We start from the raw sequence: 22,945 nt of genomic DNA, 5'->3' as shown, positions 1-22,945 counted from the left end.
TTAACATACATGTTTAACAGATGAAGCTCAAATGCAGACCTGAGGGGCACGTAATATGTGTTTTTCTCCCAGCAGCTCCAAGCTGCATTCAGTTGACACTGTAGGTGAATTAGCTCAACGTCCTCAGGAGCAGGTTTTGATGTCTACACCATGCAATAAATCTGTAGGTCCATGTTACAGGAAATGCTGTCATGTTAATTACTGCTCTAAAACTAGTACAAGAACGTGAGGATGTATCAGAATTCCACAAATGCATGCTCACACATTTGGGAGGACTGAAACTGAAGCATGCACTAGGACATTGCTTCACTATAACTCAGAGAACTTAAAACCACCTGTTGAAAGTCCCACAAAGGAGGCAGTGATGGAGAAATATCTTTAAAAGTATTAGTAATCTACAGTAGTGCATTCTGTTCAACCATAACTAGAATTTTTCCTTGAAATACTATGGCATTTTTGATTTACATCAGGAGGTTCAATAATTGCGCCTAATGAAAATAAGGCTAAAGGTCATTATGCAAGGATACCGAGCTATAACCAATTCTGTGGATGCCAAATACTTATGCACCCACCAGTATGTCTGGCTGTGCATACTGCAAAGTATTCATGTATGTAGAATACAAATCTCCATTTCATAATAGCCTTGTTATACTAGCAGTCTGACAACCATGCTTCTCTGACGCTCACTTAATTTACCCGTACTTTGAATTTGTGCTTTTTTTTCTTCTACAAAACAGTATCTCTGGAAGGGTTAAATAAAGTATGAAAAATGAACTAGAATCTCCAATTCAAACACAATTACATACTAGGCATTTACACTTTACATGCTCTGCTAAACAGATGTTTCAGATAAACACAGATATTTAAACTCAGCAAACACTTAGCTCCACCCTAGCCGTGTAGGAGTAGATACAGACACGTACACACATACCTTGAATTTTTAGCTGTTGATGCTTCAGACAATAAATACATAGTGAGCTGGATACACTTTCAAAATTAATTACATCTTTCAGTGTCGATACCTTAAGCAAAAACAAAACAAAACAAATAAAAGGAATAAATATTTAAATAAAGCTCTTGACTTGCTTGGTATGGTACAATAATGAAATTTCCCCAGCATTTCCAGCCATGATGAGAAGTCATAGTTTTTTATGTATACATACACTTCAATGTACATGTGTTGTGAGATGTAGAAAGAAATCACTGCTTTTCTCTAGGTGTCTCAAATGCGTGACACAATTTTCCAATTTTCAAAAGCAGGTCTTACAGTCTGAGGGCTGCCTGTATCCAGTCCGATCTGGGAAAGAGAACTTCTTATTCAACATCAGACAGCAAAAAACTATGTCCTGTTTTTCCACCAACTACAGGTTAGTATTTGAACTGTATGTTTCCTCTGACAGCAACAAAATCCAATCCCTCTTTCATGATCCATGTATGGTCCATGTATCATGAAGGGGCTCCTCATTCAGTGAATACTGGCAGATGGCAGAAACCATGGTGTAAACTTGTCAAGAATAGGAAATGAAAACTTCAGGCGTGATACCGGCCTATAAAGCTTCAAAGTTCTGCCCTGTTTTACTGTTTGGAGTGCATCTCCTTCCCCATATAAGGCGCATCTTGTGGCATAAAACAGACGAGAGAAGGGAGACCTCATGCTGTGTATGGGAGAACTTTGAGCATGCAGCTGGGGGTTTGTGCTAATACTGTCTATCCCTGTTTAATCCTGCTGTAGCGTTTTGCTCAGTATAGGAGGTGTTAATATTAAAGTCAGATTGTACAGCATCTCTCTGTTAAAGTAATTTAAAACAACATCAGAACCTGTTAAAAAAGCACCTGTCCGTGGTTGGCAAAGGTAGATGATGTTATTTAAGTGCCCTGAAAATAAGGGCTATGTTTGACCTCCCCCGCCTCCCATCTTAGTCTGTTTAGTGCAGCGACGGGCTCTATACTTCTTTCACATTGGCTCATTTCTGCGGTAGAGCAAGTGAGCGGAGTGGAGGGGCAGGAGTTTCCTCCTATTACACAGTATTTTGCAAATGCTCTGGTCCCATTATGCTCTGGTATTTCTGAGCCTCACTGCATTTAAAATCACTATTTTGAGGAAAAAATACTCTCATCAAATATAAAAAGAGGAACATCGAATATACTGTTTGTTAGGATTTGAACACATTCAGGGCTCAGCCTATGCTCTGTGATTTTTAAAGTAAAGTAGTAGTCTACACATAAACAGAATTTTGATTACGCTTGGTATTTCAGTGCAGTACCAACAGTGGAATGTGGTAGCAAAACACACTGAAGTTAGCTTCAGTATTTACTAGCAAACCCAACTAACATTTCCTGATTATATATAAATACTATCTAATTAGTATATAAGTATCTAATTACCTGTTCTGGTTTCCAAAATTAATATCTTTGCTAGTGATGTGGGTGGGTATGGCAGTTAATGTAGAAGCAGCTTAGAAATATTTCATATCAAACAAAACCGTAGCTGTGCTAGCTAGCCAGCCAGCAGGCTGGAGTGATGTTAGCTAGTTTGCAACTACATAATGACATCTAGCTTGAAAGCTAACTTAAATTGCAGTCACAATCAACTTTAGTGTTTTGGCTAACTTTGCCATTTTATCACACAAAGTACTGTTTCTTGCTGGCTATCCCGTAAAAGAGCTGTTATTAGCTGTTTCTCAAAGTCAAGGATGCTTCGTCCTTCCAAGTCACATCCTTCAGAGGCTAGGCAAGACTCCTTCCTAGCATTCGGAGAACAGATAATGGAACAGTCTAGCGAGTGTGCAGGTGTGCGTCATTGAGGTCCGCACCACAGACTCTTGTACGTGCGCATAGGATACACGCAATGCATCCTTGTTAATTGTCTGGACGAAGGACTCAGTCCTTTGTAGAATTGGAAGGATCCTCGACATCGGAACAGTCCTTCGGCGGGATCTGATGACGTAGCATCCTTGAAATGCAGCCGTTAAGGATCCTTCCTTGACTTTGAGAAACACCCATTATCTCATTTTTATCTGTTATCTCTTGGATATAGCATTAACTGCCACTGAATCTTCAACTTGCTGACATTTCACCAATTTTTAGTGACTGAAATGACCACAAGTGAACATGATGACACTTCTCCACCCCGTACCAGCCCAGATTTCTTTTCATTATGAGCACAGGGAACTCTGCATTGTGTTCTAGACACGTCTTTTTAGATTCCACAAAGAATCTTTGTTGATGGCAATAACTTCCCCAAAACTCTATTCTACCTTCTCCACCTGTAACCTTTGCCAAACATCTACATTTCTGATCACTGTTCTACCTATAATTCATGGCAAAATGCATCTTTACCATCAGCTAACGTAAACTGATTGTTAAACACCTAGGTGAACAATGACATACAATTTCACGATAGGCAGTTGCATGTCCCGCGCTCATGGATGAGAGTGATATCAGATATCATTCCTCCCTCACGGCAAAACTGGCCCTGTTGCATCCCACTCACATGCTCAGTATGGTAAAAACAGGGGAAGGCACATTCTTAACCTATAACGCCATGCTTTTCGATGTAAACAACAAACATGTCACATTTAAAGGCTTGTGCAGGTCTCATAAAAAAAAAAAAAAGTTTTTGGTGCTGCCACCTTGAGCAGCCAGAGGGTGCCGCAGATGACGGCCTAGCATTCGAATCTTCTCACTGTTGGTAGGGTAACAAGAGCAGTGTGGAATTGCAGTGAATGTTCCCTCTGTTAGTACACTAAAAAAAAAAAAAACACAGGAACAAAAAACGTGCCTAGACACCATGGCAGCTTGGTCTCTTTCAGTGACTGCTACAAACATTACAGTAACACTCGCCCCAAGCTGCCTTGTGTGGCTACTACACCACAGTCCCCAGCTCTGGAGAGCTCGATAGAGAGTCCTCACTGTCCCTGTGGAACAAAACAGCCGGCAGTTAGAACACAAAGGACTTCAGTCAGGAATTGGCATACAGAGGACTGAGACAGGGAAATTTAGAACACAGCGAGGACTACAGTCAGGTGATGAATCCAGACACAACACTGCATTAAGACTGTTCATGAGACTGTATGAACAGATATTCACACTCTGCTGTACTGCTGTGTGATCAACAGAATTTCCCAAAAATCTACCGCTCAGACACAAAACAAGCACTGAATATGCTATACTGTTCATATGTGTTTCAGGTGCAATACAGACCATCTTGGCTGTTAGTGCCTCTAGTGGTAAAACCTTGTTACTGCATGAGTCACTCTCTCCGGTAGTTGGAGAATGAGGATTGCTGCAGATTCCAGCAGTTTTTGTTTGTGGTTGTGTATGAGGATTCAGGACTTACCGGAGCCCCTGCAGGAGTTTGTGGTTGCACTTGCGTTTTTCCTCATCAATAGGGTACGTCTTGAAAATGAGGAGCCCCGCAATTATGAGAGCGATGGGCACAGGACTAACCAGCATCTTCAGGGTTAAATTCACAGCTTCAGGCTGTGTGCACCCTCGCGTAATGTACCCCGCAAAACTGGACAGAAGCAGGAGGAAAGAGAGAGACCCAGTTACTTCATATCATGCATGACTGTGTAGGCCCCCAAGCACCAGCAGAAGGTGCTCACCCATGTTTCAGTGACCTGAATAGTACAGATCAACAGGCTTGTCAAGCCCTGTAAGCCCTGCCTAATCTAACACTTTTGAATGTTTAAATTCCTGCATTCCAAGTACAAAATTATAACCGTAAGAAACCAATTGAAAGAAGAGAGCCTAATCTTTCACGGTCAACTCAATTTACACCCAAAGCATGGATTGGTACTGACTTGAGATGTGATACTGGTCATTTGGTTTTCAGTGTGTGTGTGTGTGTGTGTGTGTGTGTGTGCGTGTGTGCGTGTATGTGCGTGCGCGATTTCTATATGTGAGACAGAGACTCACTCCAGACTGAGTGTAGAGATGCCCAGAGACACGCCCGAGGCGAACTTGGTGAAGAAGACGTAGAAGGAGTAGAAGATGGCCTCGTGACCGCGAGCGTCCGGGTTCTTCAGCTTGAAATCATCCACCACGTCTGGGAGCATGGACCTGCGGGGAAGGAGGGGGAGGGACAAACCAATGGAGGACACACTGTCACGTTAGACCCTGCCCTGCTGTTCAGCCAGTTCAGATTCAACAGAGATGGGGGTAATGACTCCCTGTGATCCCTGCTGCGTTTTCAGATGTGTGCTGGTGATGGACAGGACGAAAGCTGCAGGATGCCACTCACCAGGGCAGAAGGAATGCAGCAGCCACGCTGGCCCCCGATCCCAAAGCTACCACGTATGCCACCACCAGGTTGCTCCTAATGCAGACCAGCAGGATCAGGAATGGCACTGCCCACTGAAAACAGAAACACAGAGCAGAGGTCAGCCTAGGGGGGCACGCATGCAGACGCACACACATGCATGCACACACACACGCACACACACACACGCGCACACACACACACACGCGCGCACACTCACTCACAAACATAAACATACATATGTGTACATATGTATATGTATTAGTGTATGTATGAATGCACTAGGGATGTAAATGACATTTCTGACCAATGATTAGGTGACGGCTATGAAGACAGTTTATCATTGTCAATGGAGGATGAAATATGTTCAAGGTAACCTGTGTTTTTTTTCTCTTTTCATAGGGTTTCACTGATAAAAAAATGGCACCAATCACTTCAATCAACACAGATAAACAAAAGCATTGGCTGGTGGGGTGTTCCATTATCACACTGCTGTAATTTTGCCAGCACTGTTAGTGTGAAAGTGTCTTGAGCGTTTCAGGTGGATGTGAAATCTCTGGCCTTTCGCCTGTGGCTTCTGAGCGGGGTCCGTTTTAGCTGGGTTGCGTTTGAAGCGCTCACCAAGTTGCCGACGTAAACGGCGGTCTTCTTCCCAAAGCGCGTCAGGAACCACTGCCAGAACGGGATGCTCAGAGTCGCAGACAGCTGAAAAGAGACGGAAAAAAAATCACCATCTTTACAGCATTCTGTGAGAACGGTGTTGTTTCCCATCCATTTTCACCCCACTGAAGGTAACTGATCACAAAACAGGATGCATTCAGGCGAAGATTATTCTGCAGAAGGAGAACAACATTGTGACCTCTCTCACTTGCTCAATGGAGCAAGAGGCCTTTCAGGCTGGTCCATTCCACATTCCACTTGGGTCACTGTTTAACCCTGCGGCCAACAGGCAATGTCTCCAGATGACCTCTGATCTTTTGCGGAGGTGTGGCCGGTGGCTGTGAGCTGAGAGAGAGCTGCAGGCAGAGAGACTATGTTTCTCAGAACCGAAGCAGCAGAAGCAGCTGCCTGTTTCTGAGAAATCAGTTGCTCTAACAAGTTCATTTGCGTTCCATCCGGCAAACTCACAGCTTCTTCTTCATCCGTTCGGTTTATCCAGGAAAAATTCCATTTCCCGACGAACGCCATCCCATGTAAAGTCTTAGGCCCGTGTCCATTAACATTAATTTGGACTCAAGTGATTTTGACTTTTTAAACATTTTGTCAATAATTTTGGTGATGGCTGAACTCACCAAACTCAGTTTATGACATATAAAAGTAGACAGAACATTTCCCCCACTTTCAGTATGACAGTGTATCTCCCACACCTCCCTAAACCATGTGTACTCTCACTCGAGCAACCTAGCGTGACATCAAAACTCCCATAACGCCCCTCCCCAAAAACCCTGGTCAATAGACCAGAGAAAGAGGAAAAAGGGAGGATTTGAAAGAACAGCGAAAGGCAGGTTCCCATGGCCAAACAGAATGTTCACCATGGCAACAAAAGCCACTCTGTGCCCACTGTGGCTTTCCCCCTGGCCCTGTGTCACCCGTGTGGGGTGGTGACACGTTCCCAGGGGACACAATGCCGTGTCCTCTCACCCTTAAACATGTCTCCTTTCATCCAGGGAAGAGCCCCATTTTTCCCAAACAGGCTAAAGGTGCAGGGTCTGTATGTCTGATCAGCAGGAGGGGCAAATTAGCAACACAGCTAAATGACATTCCTTCTCCCCTCTGCTGACGCAGGCCGAGTCTCTGCGGATGTTCTTCGTGTATGTACACTAGGGTCCAAAATTATTGGGACACCTGGGCATTTTGTGCTTAAGTGTGGGTGTGTCCATGTAGCTATTAGTTTCATCACTCGAACCTAATTTATGGTGTGGCGAAAACAGTTACATGTTTTGGCAACTATTAACATTTTCAAAAAATCTCTTTATGTGGTTGGCACACGATTGCCTGACGACTACCCTTATTTCCAACATTTTAATAATATGTATGACATTAATTCTGCCAAACAAACTGACAATTCCATGACATTAACTTAATTTTAAAAGGTACCTACATACTTATTGAGCGCAGACAAGTGAAAAATGACCATCACTTCAATTAGGCCTGAATGAGCGTTGCCCTGCCCCCTAATTGAACACTCATACTGAAGCCTATATAAACCTAACAAGGTTGGAACATGGTCACAAGCTGAAATTGACATTGGCATAAATATGACATTCCCAATGTCTGATGGAATATGCAGCAAAAATATTGTGGGTTTCAGAAAAAAAAGTGAGTGCCCCAATAATTTTGGACCCCAGTGTATGTACACCCCATGACTGGTGCAGTCATTTAGGACAAAATATGAAATAAATTCTTGTACTTTGCCTTCTTCTATCACTATTATCAAAAGGCTGAAAATAAATACAAAGTAGGAGAAAGGAACAATGCTTGAACCGCATTTATTAACTTTAAATAATTGCCTGAAGAGGAGGATAAAATGCTTTGCACTTATGAGTGCAGACACAAACCAAGTTACCATGCTCTTTTTTAGGTTTGGACTGTGTGCTCTCTTTCTATAAACCACCTTTGTCCATGCACTGGACATTTTTTTCATAATATGCAGTACATATAACTGCCACAAGGGGCAGTATCGGACAGGCTCCTTACCATGATAACAAGCAGGATGTTCTGAAAGTCATTTCTGAAGCCCAGGACGTATGTGCAGAATAGCGCAAGGTTCCCTTCCAGCAGCTGTCACAGAACGGTACACAACAATAATAGCCACACATCAGCCACATAAAAAAACATGCGATATACATGGAGCATATACCTTCCTTTTTGGAACAAAGCCAAACACAACACACTGCAGTGGGAGTTTTTCCCCACTGAGTCCTACCAGTTAACATGCTTTTTTAATGCAAAACAAAATATGTGTGTGTACATGTGAGCCTAACGCTGCTACTCCTTGCTGTGTCCACCTCTGTAGAAAGGATCTGCGCCTACTAGAAAAACCTTGTACAAAGAGAAGATTACTGTTTACGAATATTTGTGTGTATGTTGATTCCCCATATTGCTCTTTTTAGATTCCTCATCCATCATCTTTTATTGCGGAATGAGCATCCACCAGTTCAATATTATGAGTAAAGTGGAAAATAGAGCTTTTGCCCTTTGTGCATAGCATTAATGGGAGAAATTACAGTAGATTGTTACTGAGAGAAAGTTATTGTACACAAGCTCCCACTGTCTGTCAAACCTGCAGAGCTACCCTTAAAGTGCAAATGCTGGAGTCCTCATTTATACACTAGTATGCAGGAGACATGGTGGTCAGTGCTAATGCATAGTGTATTGATCATGATGAAGTTGTAAAGAGCACTCGAAAGCATAACTGCTGTGGCCTTTATTTTGTTTTTTCAAATTGTACCATCAACTGGTTCTGGTCTTATCCATCACTATTTTAGAAAGTAAAACTAAATATAAAGGAAATTTGTCTTTGGACTGCGTCCTTCATTGTTTTTTTACTGTGAAATTGTTGATCTCTTGCACTTTTCTTTGAATTTAAGTATTTACTTTGAACTTGCCGTGGGGACTCTCTGATCATACTGACCATGAATGCCAGGGAGGTGAAGAGGAAGCCCATGACCAGCTTGGCGTAAGGCCCATGACCCATCACCAATTTCAGGCCCTCCAGGAAGGACATGGGGCGCTGGGACTTCAGCTTGCCTGGGCCTGAGAACCAAGAGGCAGGGAGAGAGGGAAAGATAGAGAGAGAGAGAGAGAGAGAGAGAGAGAGAGAGAGAGAGAGAGAGAGAGGGGGAGAGAGATAACACACTTTACCAAACATACCACCATTGCGCTATGACCTCATGTCCATCTGATGTGTCGTGGGATCTCAGTATGGGAGGGTGAATGGGAGGGGGAGAAGCTTATCCACCTGTATGATCAGTTAGTAACCCTTGTCTCAGTGGAGCAGAGGTTTAACGCTTGGAGGCACAGAGGTACGCTCTCAGCTTCCGCCACCAGAGCACACAAACGCCCGAGCCATTCCGCAGACAGCCTGCTTCAGTTAGCGGTGTCTGCGTCACCAGGAATAAAATCAGATCGGCACTTTGGTCTGACCGGGAAACAGGCGCTATTCCCAGAGTCACAAAGCCAGGCTTGTTGCTGCACTGCAGCTCAATGGGTCTTTCATACGAATGCAAATGTGTTGTATAAGACATCTCAATCTGTGCAGTGCAGGCCTGGCCCTCTCCTCTCGGTGCCTTCCTCTGTGGCTTTTCACAGACTGACTCATGTCTCCAAGTCCAATTTGCACACCTTAAGCTCAACTTGGGAAGCAAGTTTTTTTTTTCTGGTGTATATGTATTCACAGAACCTACATGCAAGAATCATAACTATTTAAGACAGGGTAAGAATCCGAGAGGGCTTATAAATTCATAAGAGGATAAAGAAAGCTGGAATTTTCCTGAGAGCTGGAAGAGGAACTGAGGAGGGGGCTGCACTTCCACAAGTAGTCACAAGGTGAAACACTGCCAGCATGTTCATATAGTGGTTAAGTATCAGGACTCGTAACCGAAAGGTTGCCGGTTCAATACCCGCTGGGACACTGCTGCTGTACCCTTGGGCAAGGTACTTAACCCACAATTGCCTCAGTAAATATCCAGCTGTATAAATGGATAACATTGTAAAGAACTGTAACCTATGTACGTCGCTTTGGATAAAAGCGTCTGCTAAATGAATAAATGTAAATGTATGTTTAATACATACACACACACACACACACAAACGATTCTAGCCCAAGATGTGATTTTCCATCACTTACCTTTCCTCTCCTTAACACCCAGCAGCAAGACGATGGCACAGAGGACGTACACAGCGCCGATGACCAAAGAGGCAGTTACATAGGCTTGTTTCTGTGCAGGGAAGATTGGATGGACATCTTAGTGTTGCATGATGGGAATGCAGAGGCAGAACATAAGCAGCTGTTGTATCTCTCGAAAAAGCAATATAACCTGAATTACGTTGACACATTTTCAGATGTTTAAATGAATGACATGAAGGTCACCGTCAACATCCTAGTGTCAGGGTGAAGACTGAACTTACTCTCTTTTAACAGGTTTTATAGCGCAGACTATACACTGACAATGACAACAGTGGCATCAAATAATAATCAAACCATAATGTAGCCTGCTAATTTTTACTAGCATGCTGTCTAATCATATTGGTCAACAGTATTCTGATGATCACAGATAAAAAAAAGATAAGGACAGTCATAGAGGTCTGATGTAATGAAGTCATTATACCAATCAGCTAAGAACTTGGTTAAACCCAGCTGCACAAGGGCTAGTTAGGACTTTTTGCATGATTCAAAATGGGGACCGTCCTGAGTGTGTTTGTATGTGTGTATGTGTGTGTGTGTTTGTACCGTTTCATCCAGAGACACGTGAGAAACATTGAGCTGGGGTCCGAGCTCCAGAGCAGAGGTATTCAACACGTCCTGTACATTGAAATCTCCTGGACTGCAGGAGGCTGTTGCTCCGCCCACAATCTGTCCCTGGATTGCTGTGCCGATAACTGTGCCCAGCACCTCTATGGTCATTCCTGGGAGAGGAGGGAGAAAAGTAGAGAGCTGTTGTCTTGCACACAAAAACTCATCAAACATGCTGTATGTAACCTGTGGAAGTTGCTCTGAATAAGAATGTCTGCTAAATGATAATAATGTAATGTAATGTACATAATTTGTTAATAATAATAATTTTCAGTAGTTTGCCAGTACTGTGAAATATGATATATGTATCTGAGCAGCAGTATAGTATAGTGGTAGGGTACAGGGCCAGCCCGAAAGGTTGCTGGTTCAATTGCCTGCCGGGGCACTGCTGCGGAATCCTTAGGCAAGGTACTTAACCCAGTATTGCCTCAGTATGTATCCAGGTTTATAAATGGATAACGTAAAAATCACAACCTCTGTAAGTCACTCTGGATAAGAGCATCTGCTTAATGACAGTAATGTAATGTAAAAACACCTGCATTCCTTCATTTAGCTGCAGGAATCTAATTGCAATTATTTGCACAAAGCCATAACCTTTTCCAAAACCTATTACCCTTCTATTGAAACCACAACCCCTCAGTGCCCCCTCGTTTCAGTGTTGTACATTTTGGTGCCATTGATTTTTTTAAATTAGCGCTCGTTAGTGAGCAGCAGTAAGTGGGTCTGGAGCAGCAGGAAGTGTGTCTGGTTTAAGATGGGGGCGCCAGGTTACTTACTGTAGGCAGTGGCTGAGTCCCGCTCTTCCTGCTCGGAGCTGATGAACATGGTGAGGGCAGAGTAGGGCACATGGAAGCACTGCCATCGAGATAAAAACAAAAGATATCGGTGAACTGAGATGGACCACAGAAACACTACAGCATGAAACTAAGGAATTTTTCCTGTTCCTCACTTTATAACGTAGTACACATCCAAATGAAACGCACAAAACCTCAACATTCACACCCCACTGAATTAGTTAATGAATATTTTATTTCAAGGCAGACACAAGTATTTTTACAACTCTCCATACGACCCTTAAAGTATGTTCACATGGTTGTCCTGTACCAGGTTAAGCCAATTATATATTTTTATGGGGATGTTAACAGTTCAGCCAAAACAGTGATTCATTCAGGGAATGAATTTCAGGTGAAGATGAAAGGGGGTCTACAGCGAGGGTCCTCTACTAGAGTAAATGTGAACAACACGTTGATAAAGTTACTGCTGAATTACACTTCGAAAGCTCAGCTTCTCCAGGGGGGAGACTCACCGTCTGCAGAGACTGGAAGAGACAGTAGAAGAGCAGGTACCAGGCCACCTTGCCCTGCTGGAACGGAGGCACGCACCAGACCAGGATGTAGCACAGAACCGCCAGCGGGGTGGACAAGATGATCCTGCAGATGAGAAGACAGACGGGCATGGAGGGTTTTATAAACAAGGCACACAGCTCCTCTGGCAACCTGCAGGCACGGCCCTGCGCCCCGGCTGACTCTGAGAGCATCACACTTATTCAGCAGGGAGAATTAGCCACACTTATCATAAGTACATAATGTAAAAGTGAAGTTACATTGACTTTACTGGTATTTTTTTATCATTGTTGTTATTGTTTAACTAATTATATGTTTCAGAGAATGTTTCACAATTTCACTCAGTTTTACTTTTGACCTTGTGCTGTTACTTAGGTGACAAATAAAGTACATCTGTACGACTCGGGATGCAAGCACACAGGAAGAAACATAACCAGGCACAGAGAGCGGATATGACAGTGTGTACACAAAGTACTGTGACGTTTGGCAAAAGCGGGTAGGGTAAACAGTTGTGTGACAATGTGTGAAAATGTCTAATGTACACACAGTTTAATTATGGTTGAACAATGCAGAGAATCTGGTCACTGGCCATCTTCTGATGTAGACTGAAGATCCACCTCTTTAGACTGTATCTCGGTTTCACCTCAATCACCTGCTACTTGTACTACTTGTACTACTTGTTACTGCTGTTTACCTTAGGTGTAGTGTCATGATGTGTTTTGGATTCTGTGACCTAGTGAATGTGATGTTTGGCTGTATACCGGCCTTCACTTGTCTAATTAGATTGTACAAGCTAACTTATGGTCTGGGAGAGTTGGTAGCCTGGTCTGACACTGTTGCTCATTCAACTTTAATACACTCCTTTTCTTTTGTGCTGGAAGTCGCTCTGGATAAGAGCTTCTGCTAAATAAATGTAATGTAACGTAATGTAATGTAAAAGCCCTCTTTGGCAAGATACACATGAAAGGGTTTAACATGACATCAATAGAGGGGAAAAACCCCTACGATGGAAAACTCTATAAACCCTATTGCAAACAGTCAACAGAAGTGACATCATTTGGTGTGCTCGTTTGTGACACAGAGAGAACACCTCAATCGGAGATGATAGTGTGTACACAAAGTACTGTGACGGCTGGTAAAAGCGGGTAGGGTAAACAATTTTGTGACAGTGTGTTAAAGTGTGTAATGTACACACAGTTTAATTATGGTTGAACAATGCAGTAAGTCTATCTGGGAAAAGCCCTCTTAGGTAAGGTACTCAGGAAAGGGTTTAACATGAGTGAACTGGAGGAAAGAATAAAACACTATCATGGAAACATCTCAGCTCTATAAACCTATTGCTAGCAGTCACCAATGAATGACATCATGTGGCGTGCTTGTTTGCAGTCCGGAGCAAAAAAAAACCAAGACAAGTGTTTCACATGTGCTTTCACAAGCATGACAAACAGAGAAGGAAGAGCTGCTTTCTCTGGTTTATCTGTACCATCTGTCACGATCCGCCATCTGAGTTATTTCAAGAGCGAAGTTGCTGACGATGTCTGACTGCAAGTGCACAGCTTCAGAAGAAATGAACCCTTTCTCCTCCACACGCTGTTTGTAAAGCGGGGCTTTGAGATTAATCCCGTCACCCTGAAGTCTTTGTGGTGTGATGGGGATAATGCGTTCCAATGTCTGGAGTTCGCGGCGTTTGAGGGTGGTCCGTACAGTGGTGCCAGAGGGTCATGAGTCCACCTATCATATGATCACTGGGGCCAATGAAAAAATGATAGCTTAGCCACATGACTTTCAAATTAAAACTCAGTGCTGGCATTTTAATGTTACCTTATATGGCCTTTAAAATAAGTGACCTGGTACTTTGCCTCTAATATGAATTATAACAATTTATATTTTAAGAACTCTAACATTAATGATTTCATGTGTAGAAATCATTAATGTTAAAGCAGCCTTGAAACTGGCAGTTTCTCAAAAGGCATTTTATCAGTTTAAAAATGCAAGCAAATATACATAATATTCCATATTGTAAGCATTAAGCAGCTTCTCAAGTACAATCTTGTGCTTCTGCTTAATAAATATAAATTCAACATGAAAATGTATGTTTGCATACATTTTTAAACTTTGATGAAACACCTTTGGGCAACCCCCTCAGGCTTTGAGTCTGCCCAGTACAGCTAAATGTATTTTCTGAGACACAGACAAAGCCAAAAAAGGACGGGCGGACAGGTGGCTGAGGTCACTGGAGGGAATCCCACAGAGACCATTATATTGCAAGAGTGAAAATAAGGGTTTAGCGTTTTTAACAGAAAGATTATGGTGGGCCCATTTAGGGGCAGTACCACGTAAGACAGAGCCTAACCATAAGTGCTTGGTTTGTAGCTGCAATGAAATTAGGTCAAACTGATCAGATAATGCATGTTGAGTGTATGTGTCTTTGAAATTTGGTGCAAAGATGGCATGCTCGCCTGCTACAGTATAATACAGCTGTTGTGAACTCAAAACATTGCTCTTGCTGACATGATTATCTGGATACACGTTAACTAGTACATATACATATGATGCAAATATTTTATATTTTAGCACAATGTTTAACACAATGTTCACTGAAAATAATATTAACAAACTTCAGGGCTGCTACTGTGTGTCAGATCAATGAATGTAAACCTTTCGGGGATCTAAAGTTAAGAAAATTATTCTGACCACAGGCCTGTGCGGCCTTCAGAGAAGGGTGGGGGTCAGGATGTTGGTGGCTTTACTGGAACTCAGATATGACTGATTCATTCTGTCTCAGAAGCAACAAAGTCCTTGCCCTCCACTTGACCGGCAGTAACCTCTAGTGGATTCCCCACGCGCTCTTTCAAACCGCCAGCCTAGGAGACCACAGCTGCCTCTCACAGCCCTCATTGGACAGAATTGGTGGTGTGTTGTGGGCTGGACCAATTGAAATTCAAGCTGCTCACGATTCAAACCACTCCCACCTTCCCCATATCTACACTTCCCCCCTCATTCATATCCTCTTACAACCTCATGAAAAATTCACAAATATTAAAATGTGAACACAGGCTTCAAAAAGTGGTATGTGTATGATATATCCCTGCGAGACAATTTAACACACAGTCACAGTTCACATATTTTTAAGAACATACATTTTGATATTGCTTAAAATGTTTTGTTTTCCCACATATTTTTATGTAAAGGTTTTGCTGATTTATGCATTTTTTGTTTCAGAATGAGTAAAGGTTTCACCCTCTACACATTTGCTACGAGTACGGTCTAATTGTGGCTGCTGATTAATGCAGACATGGTTTCTCTCAGCTGGTGTTTCCTCAGAGAGCAAACGTGATGTCCGCTCTCCCCTGCCCTTTCCTTTTTTATTCTTAGAATCTCACAGCTGGCGAACCCTTCATTTAAGCCCTTGACTTCCCTCTGCACCCTCTCAAAGCTTTTTTTTTCCCTGGGAGTTTCCTCTCCCCGCTGCTCTGCACCTATCTATGAAAGAGCATTGCATTCACATGCATTCATTTGATATGCAGTCATATCCTCTGCGACTTACAAAAAATATCCTCAATAATGTTACACATGTAGCTGCACAGACACTGAATATTTAGTGCTGCCCTTGAGATATAACACAGTTTTGGGAAACATCACCACATGGGTCTAAGTGCTGTCACAGAGTACCATCACAAGCCTGTATGGCCACAACGCGTTTACCACTAAGCTCATGCCACTGAAAAGGCTCCAGGTGCCACTGCAATTTTTTTCTTTCCTGCTTAAATTGACAACCATTCTACCACCACTAGATTTTTACTGCAGCCTGAGGAGAGGGAAGGGTTGGAGTTTGGGGGGGTCAAGATGAAGTCTGATTAGCATAAAAAGCATATGCGTTATTGCTATTTTAAACTGAGGCACTGCAAAGATGAAGAGGAAAGAAAGGCTTTGATCTCAGTGCTCTTGCTCAGTGGATATGAAGGAACTGATCTAGGCACCTACTAAATGACAAAATGTACACATTGAAATTCGGGAACTATGTGAACTACGCTCAAAATATTCAAACAAGTACAAATTCAAATCCATATTCTGCACGTCTCTGTGAGGGTTACATTTACATTTACATTTATTTATTTAGCAGACGCTTTTATCCAAAGTGACTTACAAAAGTGCATACAGTAAGTATAGCGACAGTACGGGGACAGGATGTGTACAGTTCCACAATGAGACAGTTCTCAGCTGAGAGCAAGGTCTGTTTGAGGACACAGTACTATTAGATTTGTACAATTACAGCCTATAGGGCAACTAATACGATACACTTTCAAACGGCGGACTTCGACAACTTCAAACGGCGCAATGAGCGTCAGGGTAAAGGCTGCAACAAGAAACAATTTAAAAAGCACAAATTTGAAAAGCACAGCAATTTACAACATACTACGACAATTTATGACAATTTACAGGGTTGTTTTTGTTGGGAGAATGCTCAATAATGCTGCAACCCCCCACCCTCTATCTTGCCCTGATCCTTTCAGTTTTGGGGTCACAGGATCAGGGTCACGGCCCTAAACCCAGTTTATTGGCCCAGAACTAAGAGGCTACTGCATCCCTTTGTCTGACGTCCCGCTAGGAAGTCAGTCTTTCCTTACTGTTGGACCTCTTCCACTTCACACCAATGAGAGCTTGGCCAGCCTCTGAAAACCAGACATTTTCATTTCCTCCTGGCTCTACTGCCATTCACATTCTGCTTCCGTGAGTGACCGTATAAAGGCTGTGAGGCCATGCTCCAATAAACACCTCACCATAGACCATACAAAGACCCTTATGTGCCTACATGTATGAGTTATGAAGTGGAAACATTGCAAAAAATTGACCTTCCCGTAAAAAGGCCGGGGTTCCAAATCAAATTACATTTACATTTTCCATGAAAGTTTTAAGGCAGTTTAATTTAAAATGTAAGACTTTATGGGGTTATTAATTAATTGCTGCTATGAGACACAACACTCAAAATACTTCCAATACACAAAATAGTTTCTGGTTGGATGCATATTTGCAGAAACACTTAGTATACTGGCAGCATAGCATCAACAATGGGCGTATTTAGGCCAATTTGCCTTTGAAAGGCAGTGAGATATTCCACACTTTGCATGACATTTAAGTCTGAAAATATTTTCAATGATTTTAAGTAAGTATTACAAGGACTGTGGGAACCCTGGTAACAGCACAGTATAATAGATGTCAGCTTAATGTGAGAAGCAGGGTATGAAATGACATAGTCCTCCTTTTTGCTGCTCTCCCCTATAGAATACTGCTTGCCTTTGTATGTCAGTGACAATCCCACAGTTTTTTTTTTCCTGAGGAAAATGGCACAACGTCACATTGAATGAAAACAAGGAAGATGCAACGCTTACTCCATTACAAAAAATAACTGAACACACTGTCTGACCTGGTGTCAAAAAAACAAACTGCTCTGCAAAAACATGAAAAACTAGGGTAGATTTTTAACACATGCCACTCAAAAGCATCTCTGGTGTCTTAGCAGGTCCTGTTGCTGTCCAGTAAATGCCATCGTGGTGGTGTTGTACACAGGTCTAGCCTCTGATGCAGAGGAGCTGGGAGACCACCAGCCTGATTTCCCAGCCTGTCTTGCATCCCATTCGGCTTGCCAGGGACGTAATGTCCCCACTTGATGCTGATGCAACAAAAAAAAAAACACCGCTGAGCTGACTGGATATGATGAAGTGCACCCCCATGTTTCAGAATGAATGGGAACTTATGAAGACGCCTATAAATAAGAGCCTAAAATACCCCTGGAAAAGCCAGCTGGCGAAGGCCGTGCTCCCTACTTCTTCTCACACATTTCCTGGCTGCTTGTTTTCAGCCCCTCATGATTCATTTCGCCCGATTCAGAAAGACGCCAGTCTTTGAAGTACAGGCACCTACCAGGGCATCATCCTGCCATAGCGGGTCCATGGACTCCGGCTCACCAGAAACCCCACAGTTGGGTCGGTCACGGCATCCCAGGCGCGGCCCACGAACAGGATGATGGAGGCATAGAAGGGGTCCAACTGTCAGCAGGGAGAGGCACAAAAAAAAGGTCGGTCATGTTGCTCTGCATCGCTGAGAACCATATCTAAAGTGAACTACCCAGAGCTGGAACACAACCATAGAGCTTAACCCTGACATAGAACACAACCATAGAGCTTAACCCAGAGCTGGAAACCAAATGTAGAGCTTAACCCAGAACTAGAACACAACCATTGATCCAGAGGTAGATAACAAGCATTAAGGTTAAAGCTTGAGCTACATCACAACCACAGCAGTTAACAAAGAGCTACAACACAAGCATGCAGCTTAACCCAGGCCTAGAACACAAACACAGAGGGAAGTAAAAAACAGATCTAGGACACAACCACAGAAAAAGCCCAGAGCTAGCAAAAAACCAGGAGGAACAAATTGCCATTGTCTGATATTACAGACAATCTTTTAGGTCACTGTGTCATCGCCCTGTAACACAGTTTCAGCTGTGAGAATGTCGGGCTAATCGCTGTCCAGCAGTGCAGTCTAATGGACTGTTAAACAAGTAACAATACAATCAGTGGGAGGTTTCAGCGCTGCACACTCTCTTACACCAGACAACCTGATAAACGTCAAAGTCTATTAGACCGTTTTCAGCAGCAGCCTCACCCCGTAATCATCTCTCTCAGCCTCCTGCAGGCACAGCCAGGCGGACGCAGCGAGCGGACACCTACAGCGCTTGCTCCATAAATTCCTTTTGTTCCACCACAGTGCCCCCATTGTTAATAAGCCATAGGCATCCTGTGATCCTGGGGCTGGAACAACAAGGATACAGCGCTGTGCTCCCCGGTGATGACTTTTGGAAGCTGCACCAGATAAGAGCCATGGCCACATGGCTACATGGCTACATTACATTACGTTACATTCATTTAGCTGACACACTGATCCATAGCAACTTTCAGCACTAAGGAACCGTTCAAGTTGAATCAATCGCATGTACACGTAAATGTCCACATCGCATATAAGCTTGGGGCCCGAAGCCTGGATGAAATACATCAAACACACGCATGAATGTCAGTACCCAGGGGCCTGGAGTTTCGTGTAGCCTTGCCCCAACCTGTCACTCACCTGTGCCACATCCAGCAGGTATATCTGCAGGAAGAAGCCCAGGGCACTTCCAGTGATCTGGTAGGGCGCTCCTCCGATGGCGTAGCAAAGCTTGCTGCATACGGACAGCCGACTCTTTCTGTCATGCTGCAAACAGAGAAACAAACAGGCAAAAATGAACAGGAGCCAATGTTATCATGAGGCCCCAGGTCTCAATGCTATGGAGCACACTATGAGTACTCCTCAAAAACTGATCCACTAGTCAAATACTGGCCCAGCACAGCTGACCCCAGAACAGGTTTAGAGAAACTTTTAAGCTACTGTCTACACCCTCTTGCTGTCTATCGCACTAGGCTGTCAATAACTGAGGTGACTTGCCAGAGTTATGTGTTCACTCACACGAAGATCCTAGTGCTTTTCTCTGTTTTGGAGACGTTACAGCAAAACAAATGCTGTTCATGATAATGATCATGTGCAGATCTGGCAAACAGCAGGGCAATGTTTGTTCATTAACAGTCAATGACATGCAAACAAGACTGTTCTATCTGACCATGACATTTTGCACAAGATGAATACAGCCATTCCTGCATGAGGGAAATATTTCAATCTTGTGTTACTGGGAAACACAGTCTCTGTAGCCCAGCTTAGCTGTGGAATCATCCGATAGGCAATTACACTTCTGCTAGGCTATCATGCTCTACAATAGTCTGAGATCCCAGATTATTTTCTCTGCCCTCGATTTCAAATATTAGTCTTGCCCAATCAGCCACTGCGACTAGAAGCTTCATTGTGAAACTACACACAGCCCCCGACACCATCACAAACCTCAACGTAATTGCTAATTACCACCAAATCCCCTCTACAATATCCTTAGCTGGCCCACTCTCTAAAATGTGGAGTGGTTAGCGGTTACTGGAGGACAATCAAAGAAGTTACTGTTACATTCCTCACTACATCACAGCCATGCAGACTCCACCCACCAGAGAAACACCGATTGGCTCTCACAATAGGATGTTGGGTCAGTTTAACATTCCATTCCTGGTCTGAAGTCAGCAGTCACCAGAGTCAGGAGTTGACACGCCCCCCTTCATCCTCCAGCCAATCCACTCCTGGCATGCCAACAGGCACCTGTTCCGCCAGACTCCACACACGAAAAGGATTCTAAGGCTTGTCTCTCTTTTCTTAGTAACAGATTACAAGAGGCAAAATGCTGTTTTCAGACCCTACAAATGTAAGAATGACTTAATGGCAATTAGCAAGCTAGTGTGGCTTTCATTTCGCAAACAGGCAACACTTTTTAAACAGTTATAATAACATGGGGGATATACTGCTGAGCATGTTTTGCCATTTAGCTTTTGGGTGGTGTGATCTTCCACCTCACTGACCAGAAATAAGCACAGACTGAACTGGAGCCAATGCACTGGGCTTACTACAAACCAAATTTTAAGCCATTTTGTGCTGCTTTATTGCTTACTTTTTGAACATGATGACCACTGTTTGTAACTTCCTCAATCACCATGGGACTCTTCAACAGCCCCTGCTCTTTTCTGTTGCTTACGCTGTCCTCATGCCCCCCAACTCTGCCGTGCAACTCTAAAAATGGCTACACAACTAGACACTCCCTGACTCTTTATAATGACACTTAAATCCAAATTCTTTCAAGCCCACGGTGACATTAACTTGCAAAGCCTGAAATTTGTGACACGTTGATGACAGATCTGGTACTATATCAAGGGTGTGTGCTACTTTTTTTATTCCAGTGAACCTACCAATATTTAGACATATAGCTTTCATCACCAGGATGTGTCTTGTCCCACCAAGAGCAACCATTGCTTCCATTTGTTTTATATAATACATATGTTACATATGTGTGTGTGTGGTGTGTGTGTGAGAGACAGAGACACAAACTCTCAAAGAGTACTGAAGAGGCACCCTGTCCAGACATGGAGATGAGCGATTTGCTTAATGAAACTATGGGTGAGGCAGTATCACTCTGTAAGGAACCAAGTCAGAAAACCAGCGCAATCATGCACATCATAACCTAATGGGGGAAAAAAACCAGCGTTTCAAATCTACAAACATCTGCTGGCTCACACGTTTAGGAGACTCTTAACTTGCCACTTCATATGTGTTGGTTGATAACCACCACCAATGACAACCAGTGTCCAGGACACCGGCTTCAGATGTCAGTGTTAAGGGCTATATATTTAATTTACGTTACATTCATTAATTACATTACACATTTAAATTTGCATTTTGGTGTCTGGAGCTTTCGATTAGACTACAGATGGGGGAGGGGTTATTAAATGATGTAGCCTGGGAAAAGGAAGTGCACAGCGTATTGTTTATTGTAGCATAAAATTAGATCAACCTTTTAAACCAACGCCGTCTCAGACTACACAGAAATGACATTTTAGAGTTAGGACTATTCAAAATGATCCGATTGCTGCGGCCGCTGCCACGTTCACGTACCATTAAGACATTTGCACGCCGGGGATCCAGACTCACACGTGCACATGTGAATGGAAATTGAGCATTTAAGGACTACAACGACGCTAGCCGGTAAAGAATTCAATGCGAATCGTAAAGCGCCACGTATCTCCCAGACGTCTTTAAGGGATTTCATTCATTCATTTCTCGAATGAAAACAAAATTAATATAAATAAAGAGAAAATCTACCAGTCTGTAACTAACTTGTCATAAGCAACTGACACGAAACCACGCGAACAGCTGCCACGGTGTTCTGATTTTAAATACAGACTCTCTTAACGAAGAACATTAGAATCCCCACCCTATCAATAAACTCGGATCTATTTATAATGAACAGACAGTCTAACGCGTTTCAGAATCATTAATTAGGCTACCTATAACAAGGTTAATATTAGCGTGCTGCTTTACGCTACCACCCGGCCAACTGTTCCTGATGTTGCCGGCTAACAGAAATGTACGTTTCATTTACTACCTCCATACAAGCATCCTAATTGAAATTTTAACATGATATCTACCGATACACACTGCTAGCCACATGGCTGCTGCCATAACCGTTATATGCCGTTTTTATATAAATTGTAAGTACCTTGGTAATTCAGTGTGAAATTCATTGTGAGCCACACATGTGAATGTTCGATCACAATGAATGACAGATAACCCAGTTACCTTACCTTTACAGATATTTTTATCCCATCTTGGCCGGTCGGTTTATTTTGTAGTAAACTTGTAGCGGAATATTGTTCTGCGCCTTCTCCTCTTGCCATAACTTGCTTTAAAATAAAATTCCTAACGTAAAATTTCTAACGTCTAAGTATTCAATGAAATAGACAGACGTATCCGTTACTCGATGTTTCACTGTCTAACACTGAGCCGGCGCTGTGTCAGAGCTTCGTACGCGGTAAACTCGATTTGAATCGATTCTGATCTCTCATTAACTGTGCACATACACTTATAGTGACGCCCCCACCCCCTTCGGATTAGAATAAGCCTTGTGTTTCCTCGCACCACCGCTCTCCCGCCCAGCACAAAGATAACAAAAGCATTTTAGTTTTTTGTGTATCACGTTTAAAACCAGTTATTGTCTCGTATTTTAATATTATCAACAGAGAATGGCCTATGTTATGTTTATTTTTAATGTGCCTTAATATGTTTTTCCGTACATGAAAAAGGACGTTTGTACAGCTCAAATGTGGAAATGGGGAAGTAGTGGTTCCAAACCACGAAGATTTG

The 22,945-nt window shown here is 42.9% G+C and overlaps 1 protein-coding gene across 1 annotated transcript; it reads right to left on the bottom strand.

Annotated features, from left to right (window-relative positions):
* Window positions 1–3,642: 3,642 nt before the first annotated feature.
* On the bottom strand, window positions 3,643–22,618 carry LOC118786731 (sodium-dependent lysophosphatidylcholine symporter 1-B-like). The gene is made up of 14 exons (XM_036542020.1): window positions 22,387–22,618; window positions 19,247–19,372; window positions 18,044–18,168; window positions 12,085–12,208; window positions 11,555–11,633; window positions 10,716–10,891; window positions 10,113–10,203; window positions 8,898–9,019; window positions 7,961–8,044; window positions 5,885–5,968; window positions 5,246–5,358; window positions 4,921–5,064; window positions 4,340–4,516; window positions 3,643–3,917 (listed from the first exon to the last, which is right to left on the bottom strand). Exons 1-14 carry the CDS (start codon window positions 22,477–22,479, stop codon window positions 3,866–3,868), a joined length of 1,590 nt encoding a protein of 529 aa, XP_036397913.1. The 5' UTR covers window positions 22,480–22,618; the 3' UTR covers window positions 3,643–3,865.
* Between the last annotated feature and the right edge of the window lie 327 nt (window positions 22,619–22,945).

Source organism: Megalops cyprinoides, chromosome 12 (assembly GCF_013368585.1).
Source record: "Megalops cyprinoides isolate fMegCyp1 chromosome 12, fMegCyp1.pri, whole genome shotgun sequence".
Taxonomy (NCBI): Eukaryota; Metazoa; Chordata; class Actinopteri; order Elopiformes; family Megalopidae; genus Megalops; species Megalops cyprinoides.
The sequence above is the reverse complement of the archived record's forward strand: the minus strand, read 5'-3'. Positions and strand labels throughout refer to the sequence as shown.